This window comes from Vanellus vanellus (assembly GCF_965231255.1).
Source record: "Vanellus vanellus genome assembly, contig: HAP1_SCAFFOLD_52, whole genome shotgun sequence".
Lineage (NCBI taxonomy): Eukaryota > Metazoa > Chordata > Aves > Charadriiformes > Charadriidae > Vanellus > Vanellus vanellus.
Window position 1 is genome coordinate 1,216,606 of NW_028126794.1, and position 13,130 is coordinate 1,229,735.

Consider the following 13,130-nt stretch of genomic DNA (forward strand, 5'->3'; position numbering starts at 1 on the left):
AAGCTGATCAACATGCCCCCCCAGTTTAGTGTCGTCTGCGAACTTACTGAGGGTGCACTCGATCCCCTCATCCAGATCGTTGATAAAGATATTAAAGAGAACGGGCCCCAGCACCGATCCCTGGGGGACACCACTCGTCACTGGACACCAACTGGATTTAACTCCATTTACCACCACTCTCTGGACACGGCCATCCAGCCAGTTTTTTACCCAACGAAGAGTATACCTGTCCAGGCCATGAGCAGCCAGTTTCTCCAGAAGAATGCTATGGGAAACGGTGTCAAAAGCCTTGCAAAAATCCAGGTAGATAACATCCACAGCTTTTCCCTTGTCCAGCAAGTGGGTCACCTCGTCATAGAAGGAGATCAGGTTTGACAGGCATGACCTGCCTTTCACAAACCCATGCTGACTGGGCCTGATCACCCTGTTCTCTTGCATGTGCCGTGTGATGGCACTGAGGATGATCTGCTCCATGACCTTCCCAGGCACCGATGTCAGACTGACTGGCCTGTAGTTCCCTGGATCCTCCTTCCGGCCCTTCTTATGGATGGGCGTCACATTTGCCAACCTCCAGTCAGCTGGGACCTCCCCAGTTATCCAGGACTGTTCATAAATGATGCACAGTGGGCCGGTGAGCACTTCCGCCAGCTCCCTCAGCACCCTTGGATGGATCCCATCCGGCCCCATAGATTTGTGCACCTCCAGGTGCTGAAGCAGGTCCCTCACCATTTCCCTTTGGACTACAGGGGCTTCACTCTGCTCCCCATCCCTGTATTCTAGCTCAGGGGTCGGAGAATTCAAGGAACAACTGGTCCTACTGCTGAAGACTGAGGCAAAGACGGCATTAAGTACCTCAGCCTTTTCCTCATCCTTGGTTACTACGTTACCAGCCCCATCTACTAGAGGACAGATATTATCCTTGGTCCTCTTTTTATCGCTAATATATTTATAGAAACTTTTTTTGTTGTCCTTGACAACAGAAGCCAGGTTTAGCTCTAGCTGAGCTTTGGCCCTTCTGATTTTTTCCCTACATCGCTTTACTACCTCTTTGTAATCCTCCTGGGTGGCCTGCCCTTCCTTCCAAAGGCCGTATATCCTCTTTTTTTCCCTAAGCTGCAACACTAGCTCCCTGCTTAGCCAGGCCGGTCTTTTTCCCCGACGGCTTGTCTTACGGCACACGGGGACAGCCTGCTCCTGCGCCTTTAGGACTTCCGTCTTGAAAGACATCCAGGCTTCCTGGGCTCCTTTGCCCTGGAGGACTGCCTCCCAGGGGACTTTGTCAACCAGGCTCCTGAAGAGCCCAAAGTCCGCTTTCCGGAAGTCCAAGGTGGCAGTTCTGCTGACCCCCTTCCTTGCTTCTCCCAGAATTGAGAACTCTATCATTTCATGGTCACTGTTGCCAAGACGGCCTCCGACCATCACATCCCCCACAAGACCTTCCCTGTTTACAAACAACAGATCCAGCAGGGCACCTTCCCTAGTTGGTTCTTTCACTAGTTGTGTTAAGAAGTTATCCCCAGTACCTTCCAGGAACTTTCTAGACTGTTCCCTCCCTGCTGTATTGTATTCCCAGCAGATGTCCGGCAAATTGAAGTCTCCCACGAGGACTAGAGCTCGCGATCTTGAGACTTCTCCCAGCCGTTTATAGAATATTTCATCTGCCTCCTCATCCTGGTTGGGCGGTCTATAACAGACTCCTACTACAATATCTGCCTTGTTAGCCCTCCCTCTGATCCTTACCCATAAACACTCAATCCCATTATCACCATCATTTAGTTCAAGACATTCATAACACTCCCTGACATACAGGGCCACCCCCCCGCCTCTCCTCGCTTGCCTATCCTTCCTGAAGAGTCTATAGCCATCCATGGCAGCACTATAGCTATGGGAGTCATCCCACCATGTTTCTGTGATGGCAACTACATCGTAATTACCCTGGTGTACAATGGCTTCCAGCTCCTCCTGTTTGTTGCCCATGCTACGTGCATTAGTGTATAAGCACTTCAGCTGGGCTATTGGTCCTTTCTCCTTTTTACTGGAGGGAGCTGAAGTTCTGCCATCTCCAGACATCTTCCTAAGGAGCCCGGTTACGCCCCCTGTCTTTTCCAAGTCTAGTACCAGCACCCCACTTTCAGGCTTTTTGCTAGCAACCTTGGATCTATCCCCATCCCCCTTCAAACCTAGTTTAAAGCCCTGTCAACGAGCCCTGCCAACTCCTGCCCTAAGACCCTTTTCCCCCTCTGAGACAGGCTTTTTCCGTCTGCTGCCAGAAGGCCTGGTGTCCTGAAAAGCAGCCCATGATCAAAGAACCCAAAATCCTGCCGACGACACCAGTCTCTGAGCCAGGCATTGATCAGCTGATATTTCCTGTTAATCTTCTCATCCATCTGTGCAATTGTTGGGATAGAAGAAAACACTACTTGTGCTCCTGATCCCTTAACTAGCTGTCCCAGGGCCCTGAAGTCTCTCTTCATCGCCCTCAGGCTCCTTCCTAGAATTTCATCATTACCTAACTGAAAGATCAATAAAGGGTAGTAGTCAGTAGGCCTGACTAGGCTAGGGAGTTTCCTCCGGATATCCTTAACTCTGGCCCCAGGAAGACAGCAGACCTCCCTACAGATTGGGTCCGGTCTACATATGGGACCATCCCATCAAGTATCAAGTGAGGGAGCCCGGGAGTCACAGGGGTTCAGGCAGTAACAGGAAATCGGCACCTATAACGAAAGAGTCAGAAGCACAGATAAACCCACGAAAGAAGAAGAGGCATGACGCTGTTCCCCTTTCCTTGGGGAACACAGCTGGCCAGGAATGGTTTATAGCCCAGAAGAGAGAGCGACTGCTGGCAGTGACTGTGGGAGGGCTCTGGCGCCTTATCCCCATGGGTAACACCCTGAGCGCCCCGCGAGTGTACAGGAGGTGCGCCGTGGCCCTGTGCCACACAGCAGCACTCCATGGGCAGCCCCTCGGGAGTTACTTCCAAGCCCTGCGCAGCACTATCCCTCACCGTCCCTCGCCCGCGAGTTCGGCTGACCAAGAGCAGTGTCCGAGTGGTGAAAGATGGGCAGCAGAGCCTGGTACGCACCTGGGCTTCTTCACCTTCTAGACCTGCCTGATTTTTTTCCAGTCCCCCTCTTTTCCTATCTTCCTTCTTTTCTTGTCTTGTTGGCATTCCCTCGCCTCTGCCCAGGCCTCCTTTCTCTTTCTTTTTCTTTGGTTTTCAGTTTCCTGGCAGGAGCCTGCAAACCTTTCCATCCCAGTGTGATTAGACAGGTAAAGCCAGGATCAACCAGAACCAGTTCTTGGTTTAACCAAAGCTGACTCATTTTACCTTTTTTCCTCTGAAAGGCTCTTTAGTTCTTCTGCACGTACCGGGGAGTCTACCGTGGTCTCTGGGGTGACTGGAGGCAAAGCAACGGGTGCCTAAAACAGGAATGTCAGCGTTAGCAGGTGGCATGGGACGGCCTGGAGTAGCAGGTGACTGTTTGGCAAATGGCTCCCTTGGCCCTGCAGAGAAGATCCCTTCGGCTGGTTTGCATCAGCCCTTTCTTCCAAGGGCCTCACTTTGGAACACAGTGTTCACGCGGGTGTGTGACACTCAGTTCGTTTGTTGGGGTCACTCAGCGGGGAGCCCGCGGTCCCTCTCACGCCAAGAAAAGGCGTGCCCACGTCATTCTGCCGGGGTTTCTTCTGCCCTCCCAAGACAGAGCTCTGCGGATACCCCTTTGGTGCAATCCCACCTTCTGCGGTGGGAGGCCTTGCTTTGGAAATGTGTCTTTCTGTAGGTGTTTCCTTTGATGCCTAACCCATTTGAGAAACAACCTTTCCTCTTTTAATTACAGTGTATCATTCTGGGGGATAAATAAACACACACAAAGCGATGTGAGATGGAATGCCAGGAAGAGGCACAGCAGCTACTTGGACTCCTCAGGAACTACCTTCCACACGAGACAGGTTGTCTCAGTGGTTGTGGAGCTGCCATACCTCTGCTGTTTCTGATCCCACCACTGTGTCTGCCCCTGCTGCTTTCTGGAGGACGAGCAGAGAGGGCGGTGTGTCCAGGAAGGCTTTTGCCTGGTGCTCCACATCTGCTTTGCCTCCACGGCCATGTTGCTCTTCCAAAGGCAGCTCTGGAGAGCAAAAGCAGGTGCAGCAAAGGGACTTGTTGGAAGTGGGCAACAGCTAAAGCAAAACCCACCCAAAGCCCTACAGCACCTGCCTGCTCAGGCTGTGACAACCCTCAGGGCCTCCTCATACCTGTGGGTCTGCCCACGGGTGCTGGCACCTCCTCAGCTGAGGGACTGGAAAGGCCAGCCATCTTCTTCCCAAAGATTTCATGGCAGTTTTCAGTCAGAAACTCCACCAGCGTCTTCACCTGCACACATGACAGCCTTGGTTTCAGCGCAGGTGCCTGAAAACGCGTCAAGCAGCCTTTCCTACTCCTGACCCCTGCCTCTGCGCAGAAGGCTGTCACTGCGGGGCTGCTCTTCCAGGTAGCCACCCCACCAGCGCTTGTTGGAGAAAGGGGGCAGCCAGGGACCTCTGCACAGCCAAGCTCTGATGGGCCAGGAAGGCTGCAGCTGGCTGGTCAATACAGCGTACCTTCTCAGACACCTCCAGCATGGCCTCCAGTGGGAGCAGGTCCTCGTTGGGTGGGCTCAGCAGGTTCGGCCCAACGCAGATGGCCAGATTGCTGCAGCTCATCCTGCTGGTGGACGCGTTGTGGCCAATATGCTGGAGAAGGGACAGCAGCCGTTCAAGAAGGAGGAGATTTGCTGTAGGCAACTTGCCGGCCACCCTGAGGGAACAGGAACACAATGTTTAAAAAGTCAATGTTGCCCACAGCTGTCCCCGAAACTTGCACAAGGCAGGTGGGAGCCAGCGGCTGTGCTCTGCAGCTTTCCAGGTGCTCTCAGCCAGCGGTCAGTGCTCCTGCGCTTCAGGAAGGAAGCACGGCATTGCTCTCCAGCTCCTGATTTCCCCCAAGCCCACGCAAGGGAAGGCTCCCTGTCTGTGTGCTTTTCCCCAAAACCCAACTCCACCCCCCAGCAACACTGGGCTGCCAGGAAACACACGCTTTTTAAGGAGCCTGTCCCTTTGCAGGCAAGTCCCAGGCCTCTACCAGTTGCTGCTCAAAAGGCAAGCTGCTGGCCACACTTACGCTTTCAGCTCTTCCACCTTCTTGCTTGGCTTCTCCATGGCTTGCATCCAGTCACCATAGAGGTCAACGACGAGGAGCTTGGCAGGGATGCTTCGGAGGAAGTCCTGCAGTGCCAAGAGCTCCAGGTGAGCCTTTGAACACTCTAGGCCAGCCAGGAGCTCTTCCAGCTGCAGGTCAGAAGCGCTCACCTTCAAGATGATGGCCAGCAGGAGCACAGGCTGGCTGCCCAGGTCGACATCTGCGCCGCTGTCGAGGGCCTCCTTCAGCTCCCGAACTGCTGTCCCGCTGGCAGCTCTCCGGAATATTCCCTCCGTCGACGGTCCTTGTTGGTGCAGGATATTCAGGAGCTCCTGCAGGAGACGCAGCAGAACAGTTGCTTGGCTGAAGAGCTGCCTTCTGACAGCAGTGGCCATGGCCAGAGCTCTGCCCCAGACCCGGCTGCCTCCCCTGCAAAGGGGCTGGGGCCAGAAGCATGAGCCAGGGGTGAAGAGCCCAATGCCCCGTCCTCGGCGCTCCTCAGGACACTGCCCCTCCGGAGCAGCCGGAGGGAGGGCTGGGGCCCCCTGTCCAAACTGGCTTACCTGGATGGGCTGGGGCAGCATGCCATCATCCCCACAGAGGGCTGCAAGGGGCTGTCCAAAGAGTGCCCTGTGGCAGTCTGCCTGCCCGGGAGCCTGGGCAGCGAGCGGGGTCCGCCGCAAAGCAAAGGGCCAGGGCAGCCCTCTCCTCCTCCTCCTCCCTGTCCCTCCTGCCACAAAGGAAAACACAGCAAGAGCCCCTCAGTGGAGACCACCGGAGCAGCACTCTTGGAGCCTGCCCTGCCCTGCCCTGCCTGCAGCGCGGTGATGAGTGGTGCAGCAGGACGGGCAGGGAGCCAACAGCTGGAACCGCCTCTGCTGCTCAGCGGCTCCAGCTCGGAGGCTCCTGACAGCCAGCGTGCCACTGGGACAGCCTGGCCCAGCCCTCACCCTGCCCTCCACCCAGCTCTGCGCAGCAGCAGAGGCTCTGTCTCCTCGGAGAACCACATTCAGCAGCCGTTGCCCAGCGAGTGTCCTTCCTCATCCAGGTGACATCCTTCTTTGGGGGGCCAAACCTGCATGGCGACACTCAGAGGACAAGTGAGCAGAGCTCCTGCTGACTCCAGCCGAGGGGCAGAGAGCCATCTGCCTGGCTCTCGGGATGGAGCAGAGGCAGGCATCACCTCGAGCGCGCTGCCCTGCACGCAAGGGACACATGTCAGGTGGGAGCGAAGGGACCTCAAGGGCTCAGCTCTCTCCTGCTCTACAGCGATGGGGACCGACTTGCTCAAGGCGAAGAGCAGCTGCAGCAGCATCCCGTCTTCTGCAGAAGTGCTGGTTGCAGAAGCAAAGGTGCCTTTCCTCACCTTTTTTTCAAAAACTCACCTTCCGAGTGGCAACATCCCCCTTCTTTGCCAGAAGGGACTGGCAGAGGCCCTTGCTTGAGATCATCCTGCAAGAACCAGGCTGTGCTTAGAGAGCAGCCCTGCAGCAGAAAGGGCCACCAGCGAGCTGCCACCCGGCACCAGCAGCCTGAGCGTGGCAGAGCTGGGACCATCAGCCCTGCCAGACTCTCTGCCCCGTGCAGCAGGTTTCCTCCCAGCGTCGCCAGCAAGGACGTGCCAGTGTTCCTGGTGGCTCGCCAACCCTCTCAGCTCCCCAGGTGGCACCTTGGGACCCTCCCGCAGAAGCTCACCCCACTCGCCAGAGATGCCTGCCACTCCAGCACAGCGAGAGGTGGGTGAAAGGCAGCCACTCTCACCTTTGCCTGGCCCTCGATCAGGGTCTCCAGGCTCCTGGTGCTTAATGTCCTCCACTGGGCAAGAGAGAAGGAGTGGAAGAAGGTGAGAAGCGATGCCTCTGCTGCTCGGCTGGAGGAGCAGTGCTCAGGGGACAGAGCTGAGATGAGAGACACTCACAGCATGGCGGTTGCTCAGCTTCTTCTCTAGGAGTTTGAGGGAGGGCAGTCGCGTCACCCGGGCTCTCTTCACTCCACCTGGTGGCCTATGCAGCAGAAGAGAAAGAGTGAGCCCCAAGCCACCTCTTCTCTCTCCAGTGAAAGGGATCCTGACCCTCCTTGGGTACCACCCCAGCGCCAAGCAGAGAACAGAGCTGCCTGCAGAGCTCCTGCCTGCCAAGCACTCCACCCTACTTCTCCCTCTTCTCCTCCTTGCTGTAAACAGAGGAAGAAGAGGCTTTCCGTTCCCGCTCATCCCTCGCCTGCCCAAGAGCTGCCCACAGCCATGCACAGCTGTGTTCCCCCATACGGATGCACCTGGAGCATCCCCTCCGCTTACCCCAGCAGCGTGTCTACCCACAGCTCCTTCACCACACATGAGCTGCAGAAAGAGAGGAGAAACAGCGTCAGGCCCCACTGACCCCCAGCCCGTGGGCAGAGTGTGTGCCTGCACAGCCCTGCCCTGTGGGGAGGGACACAGTGGCAGGATGAAGACCCATGGGGCAGGACAGAGGCGCTGCCAAAGCCCTGGCTCCCTCTGTCATGCCAGAGCAGCTGCTTTTGGCCTTCCCTTCTGGTGACCAAAAGGTGACCAGGGGATGCAGGACACAGAAATGCCCCCACCCCTCTCCTTCCAGCTGCCTGCAGGCCCACCCCTCAGCCCTCAGCCCTCACCCGGCCAACCCGGCCTCCCTCCTTCCCTGCCGGTGTACTGCCTGCTCCCTGCCCAGGGTCTGCACGGCGGCCAGAGGCCCTTCACAGGATGGCGTGGGCATGGTAGGGATCCTCTCCTGTTTCTTGCCAGCCCTGACTGCAGCTGCCAGACCCCAGAGACGATGGGGGCCAGCACCGCCCTGCACCGCCCAGCCCGTGGGATGTGGCATCATGACTTACTTGAAAGTGGCAAGGCAGTAGCCAACGGAAACTCGGGGGGGGACCTGGGGGCAGAGCTGGGCTGGGGGTTCTCTCCAGTAGGGCCATGTCTGTCTGGCACTGGGGAGCCCAGGGGTGGACGCAGCAGAAGGTAAGCATCACCTCCCTCCACCTGCTGCTATGGCTTTGCCTATTGCAGCCCAGGACACAGTTCACCTTCCTGGCCCTGAGGGCACTTTGCGGGCTCCAAATCGGTCAGCACGGGGTCCGCTGTGAGCCCAGGTGTCCAGCTGGGTTTCCCCAAGCATATACTGGTGCAAGGGCTCGTTCCTCCCCGCGTGCAGGACTTGGCTCTTCCCCTTGTTGAACTGTACGAGGTTCCTGCCAGCCCCTTTCTCCAGCCTGTCAACCCCCTCTGCTTGGCAGCACCACCCTCCAGTGCATGAGCCTCTCCTCCCGGTTTTGTGCCACCTGCAAGCTGTCTGAGGGGGCGCTGCCCCATCCTCCACATCACTGAATGCCAACAGGACCCACATCGTGCAGCGCAGGGGGTTGCAGACATGCACCTTGATGTGGCACGACTTGTCACAGAAGGTTCAGAAATTTAGGGGAAAAATCCATGTGATTTTTTTATTATCTATACAGTGCTTCCCCTTTTTATTCATTCAAGCTATTAAAAGGTGTTCAAACTGTCTCATTTTTCATTTGAACATCACGTCTCTTCATAGTTCTGATGTTACGTGGAACATCGGATCAGGTTGTATTCTTGCATAGATCGTTAGACAGTAGGTAGCCGAGATTATTTGATAGTAGGTAGCAGATTACCTGCATTAGTTGTGCTAACAGCAGTGGCAGGAGGTTGCATTTAGCGCCTGAGCCAAAGGATAAAAATCCAAGGGCTCCACTGAACTCAGTGGGCTTTTGATCAGCAGATTGAATTCGCCACATTCAGAAAAAGAAAAGGTACATGAGAAAGGCGTGTTCTACCTGGACTGTCACAATGCACGTTTTAGGAGGTATGAAGCTAAATTATTCTAGCCCTTCCCTTCACCCCCTTCCAAAAAACACAAAGCACTAGAAAAAAAAAAAAAAAAAACAACTTCCAGAGCAATGGGGCTTCTAATAGCCAAGTAATTTTCTCCGTATCATTCCCATTCAACGAGCCACTTTGTCTGCTGGGTACCAACGTAAGACTCTTCCAGGAAAAAGTAAACAAAGAAAAAAACTTGTTGCACAGGCAGTTACCGCTGCTATGCTATGGAAGATGCAGAATTCCTCCCTCATCCAGAACGTTCCACCTACACGCAAAACCGTGCTAACGTTTTCCTCCATCTCAACAACTCACAGGTGCCTCTTCCCTGGGAAAGTCTTTCCTCTGTCACGCTGTGGGGATGGCTGATCATAGGCAATGCAAGCCCCAAGCCTCAGCTGCCATCTGAGGCCACCATCCTCCTTTGGCCATGAGCAACAGCTCAAATTCCTTTTCAGTTTTAGCACAATCTATTCCTGAATAGCCACAGTTGCTAAAAGCTTTCTGTGTCCTGGATTGGTGGTTTGCAGGACCACCTCCTGGCTCCACGTGAACCAAGGCTAGCGACAGCTGGATTTCAGGGAGGTCATTCAGGTTTGATCCTTTGTCCCCCGAACCATCCCCACAGGCCCAGCAGCACTGAAAGTCACAGCGGGCTGTGCGTGAGCAACCTGCTCCACTGGACTTTTGCCTCAGTCTTCACTGGCAAAGACTGCAGCCACACTACCTGTGAGGCAGAAGGCAAAGGCAAGGGAAAATGAAGAACTACCCACTGTAGGTGAAGATCAAGTCTGAGACCACCTGAAGGTGCACAAGTCCATGGGATCTGATGGGCTCCAAGGAGACCTTAGAGCCCCTTCCAGCCCCTAAAGGGACCCTACAGGAGAGCTGGGAGGGACTTTTTACAAGGGCATGTAGTGATAGGATGAGGGGGAATAGTTTCAAACCGGAAGAGGGTAGATTTAGATTAGATATTAGGAAGAAGTTTTTCACTCTGAGGGTGATGAGGCTGCCCAGGGAAGTTGTGGAGGCCTCATCCCCGGAGGTGTTCAAGGCCAGGTTGGACAGGTGGAGCAACCTGGTCTGGTGGGAGGTATCCCTGCCCAGGGCAGAGGGGGGTGGAACTGGATGATCTTCAAGGTCCCTTCTGACCTAAACTGGTCTGTGATTTTCTGATGATAAGGAAGGAGCGAGACAAAAAGGAGGATGGGTACAGGGAGTGAGACATACAGGATGAGAGAGAAAAAGCAGGACAGGGAAGAGGCCAGAGAGACTGAAAAACAGAGGGATGCAGAGCGGGACAAAGAGGCAGAGAATGAAAAAAAAACATCAATGTGCTTCAGGACAGAGACAAAGAAAGAGAAAAAGAGGAGCAGGGAGCAGGACAGAGAAGGAACAAGAAAAAAAAAAGGGACAGGTAGAATGGAAGAGAAAGAGAGGGGCCAGAGACTAGAGCAGGGGCAGGCTGCAGGATACAAGAATCGCCAGATGAAGAGAGGTACAGGGAAGCAAAAGAGTGACACCAGCAAGGGAAAGGCCGGGAGGCACAGCCACAGGGAGGGACCCGGACGCGGCAGAGGGGCGACACAGCCCCAGGGGCACAGGACTCAACGCAGTTCCTGCTCTTGGTGCTACCAGCAGAATTTGACAGTTCAGGCGCTTCTGTCTCTACCTCTCTCAGCTCTTACAACACGAAGCTTCCCAGAGACACAGCCTCGCACATGCACACTCACACTATATGGCCGTACCATACTTTTGGTTACGGATATGGACCCCACGGTGCATGTTGCGATCAGGTCTGCTGAGGACCACTCACAGGGACCCTTCCTCACCTGGAGAGGGCGGCTGTCTCTTGTCTGCAGCTGGGGGCAGCTTCCAGCTCCATCCCCTTTGTGTCCTTCTCCAGCAGCTTCACCTTTTCTGATCAACTTCAGCCGGAGCCAGAGGCAGCCACCAACATCCCACGGGGAGGGACGGACAACTGAGCCCTCAGCGCGGCCTCAGGGAGAGGGAGAGAACGGCGATCCCCTCAGCCGGCTCCGGGCTGGAGCCCCTCCTGCTGCAGGAGCTGCTGCAGACACCGCTCCTTCCCCGCGCGGGCGCTGACAGCACTGCGTTACCGGGGATGGAGCGCGCCCGAGGCCCAGCTGGCTGCTGCCAGGACAGGCCGTGGGACGGCCTGGGGCTGCGGGAGAGCCCTCGGGGGAGGCGCTGGGGCCGGGGCAGCTGAGGGGGGTGAGCGGGGCCGGGGCGGCTGAGGGGGGCTCAGGGGGTCGGGGGGCCCGCTGCCTCTGCCCGGCTCCGGCTGAGCGGGACCCCATCGCTGCGGGCGGTTCGGGGCAGCCCCAGCCCTCCCCTCAGCCTGCGGGGCCACGGCAGCTGCCGGCGTGCCCCGGGCAGGAACATGGCCGCCGGGCAGCCCCGTGCCCCGGGACTACAGCTCCCGGCATGCCCCGGGGCGCGCCTGCTCCCAGCATGCCCCGCGTGCACTTTCCCGCCCTCGGGCCCTGCGGGACACCGCCCCCGCCCCCCGCAGCAGCCATGGCCGCCTCCCCGGGGCTGCCCCGGCCCAGGGCCAGGCCCCGGAGCCCCGGTGGGGCCGGGAGGAGGGGCGGGAGGGAGGGGGAGAGCGGGGAGAGGGGTGGGACGGGGCGGTGGGGTGGGGTGGGTGGAGAGGGGCGAGAGATTAGAGAGGGAGGGGAGAATACATAGGGGAGAAGGACAGAGCAGAGAGAGAGGAGGGGGACGGGGAGCGGAGAGGGATAGAGGGAGGTGTGAGAAGCGCCCTCACTATTGAATTTTAGTCCGGGGCAAATTCGGTGGAGCAAAGAATATTTATTACAGTGCTGGGAGTTACACAGGGGATTTCTCCTCCTGTGGCTCCTTTTTCCCTTTACAACCGCTTGTTTTTATTTCGTATTCCTTATACTTATTCATGTTTCTTCTTGGAACATAATTTGCATAATCAATGAGTTTTCGGAACATAAACCAACCCTTAATTACATAATCAATCAGTTCTTGAAATGCAACTCAGCCGTCAATTTACATAATCAATAAGTTCTTGCAATGCAGCCCACCCCCGAGCACGCCCCTCCCAGCGGCGCAGGCGCTGTTCCTCAGGGGTCTCCTGGTGGTCGTTGGAGGGAGGTTTGAAGTCTTTATCGCCATGTCCTTCTTGTGGCTTCTTCATTCCTTACACTCCTGTGGTTATCTTAGCTAACAACACCACCCTTTGTTCTGCAAGTTTCTGTACTTCCAACTGTTGCTTTCGTCTGATATCCTGTCTAACACTATCCCTTTCCCAAACACACAGCGAGCACAGACCCATCTTAGCTGAAGCCATAGTGAGCACACATTCATTTGAGCTGAAGCAAAATTCTTTTGCTAAATTATTTATTACAACAGCAACACACACTGACACACCCCCCGACTGCATAGGAACACACACACTGACTACAGACCAACACACACTAACACCCCACACACGCCCCCACCACACATGGAACACCACACGTAATGCACACAGTGCTCGTGCACGTCATGCACAGAGCGTGGAAGGCATGCACATGCAGCACGCGCACACACACACAGTGCGGGCACACACAGCCTGCCAGCATACGCACAAAATGCACGCGCACACGGCACGCGCTCGACCCAGTGAACGCATACCTGCAGTGCGCACGCTCACAGGCTCATCTACACCACACTGCACGTAAACAGTGTGCACCCACCGTGTGGGTACCGGGACACGGAGTGCACCCAGACACCGAGTGCACCCACACACAGGGCACACACGATGCGTGCACACACAGAGTGCAGCACACAAACTGACGTGCCGGCATTTCCCAGTCCCTGAAGGGCCGACGGGAGAGCTGGGGAGGGACTTTTTACAAGGGCGTGTAGTGACAGGATGAGGGGGAAGGGCTTCAAACTGGAAGAGGGGAGGTTTAGAATAGATCTTAGGAAGAAATTCTTGACTGTGAGGGTGTTGGACCCTGGCGCAGGTTGCCCAGAGAAGCTGTGGCTGCCCCATCCCTGGAAGTGATCAAGGCCAGGTTGGTCAGGGCTTGGAGCAACCTGGGCTGGTGGGAGGTG

General features: G+C 56.2%; 1 protein-coding gene across 1 annotated transcript; it reads right to left on the minus strand.

The window, feature by feature from the left end:
- Positions 1–2,959: 2,959 nt before the first annotated feature.
- On the minus strand, positions 2,960–11,251 carry LOC309685751 (T-cell activation Rho GTPase-activating protein-like). Its single transcript, XM_082501476.1, has 14 exons — positions 11,156–11,251; positions 10,868–11,034; positions 7,473–7,514; positions 7,095–7,179; positions 6,938–6,991; positions 6,562–6,628; positions 5,740–5,780; positions 5,347–5,508; positions 5,159–5,262; positions 4,600–4,795; positions 4,255–4,372; positions 3,982–4,127; positions 3,329–3,420; positions 2,960–3,244 (listed from the first exon to the last, which is right to left on the minus strand). Exons 2-14 carry the CDS (start codon positions 10,918–10,920, stop codon positions 3,100–3,102), a joined length of 1,305 nt encoding a protein of 434 aa, XP_082357602.1. The 5' UTR covers positions 10,921–11,034; positions 11,156–11,251; the 3' UTR covers positions 2,960–3,099.
- Between the last annotated feature and the right edge of the window lie 1,879 nt (positions 11,252–13,130).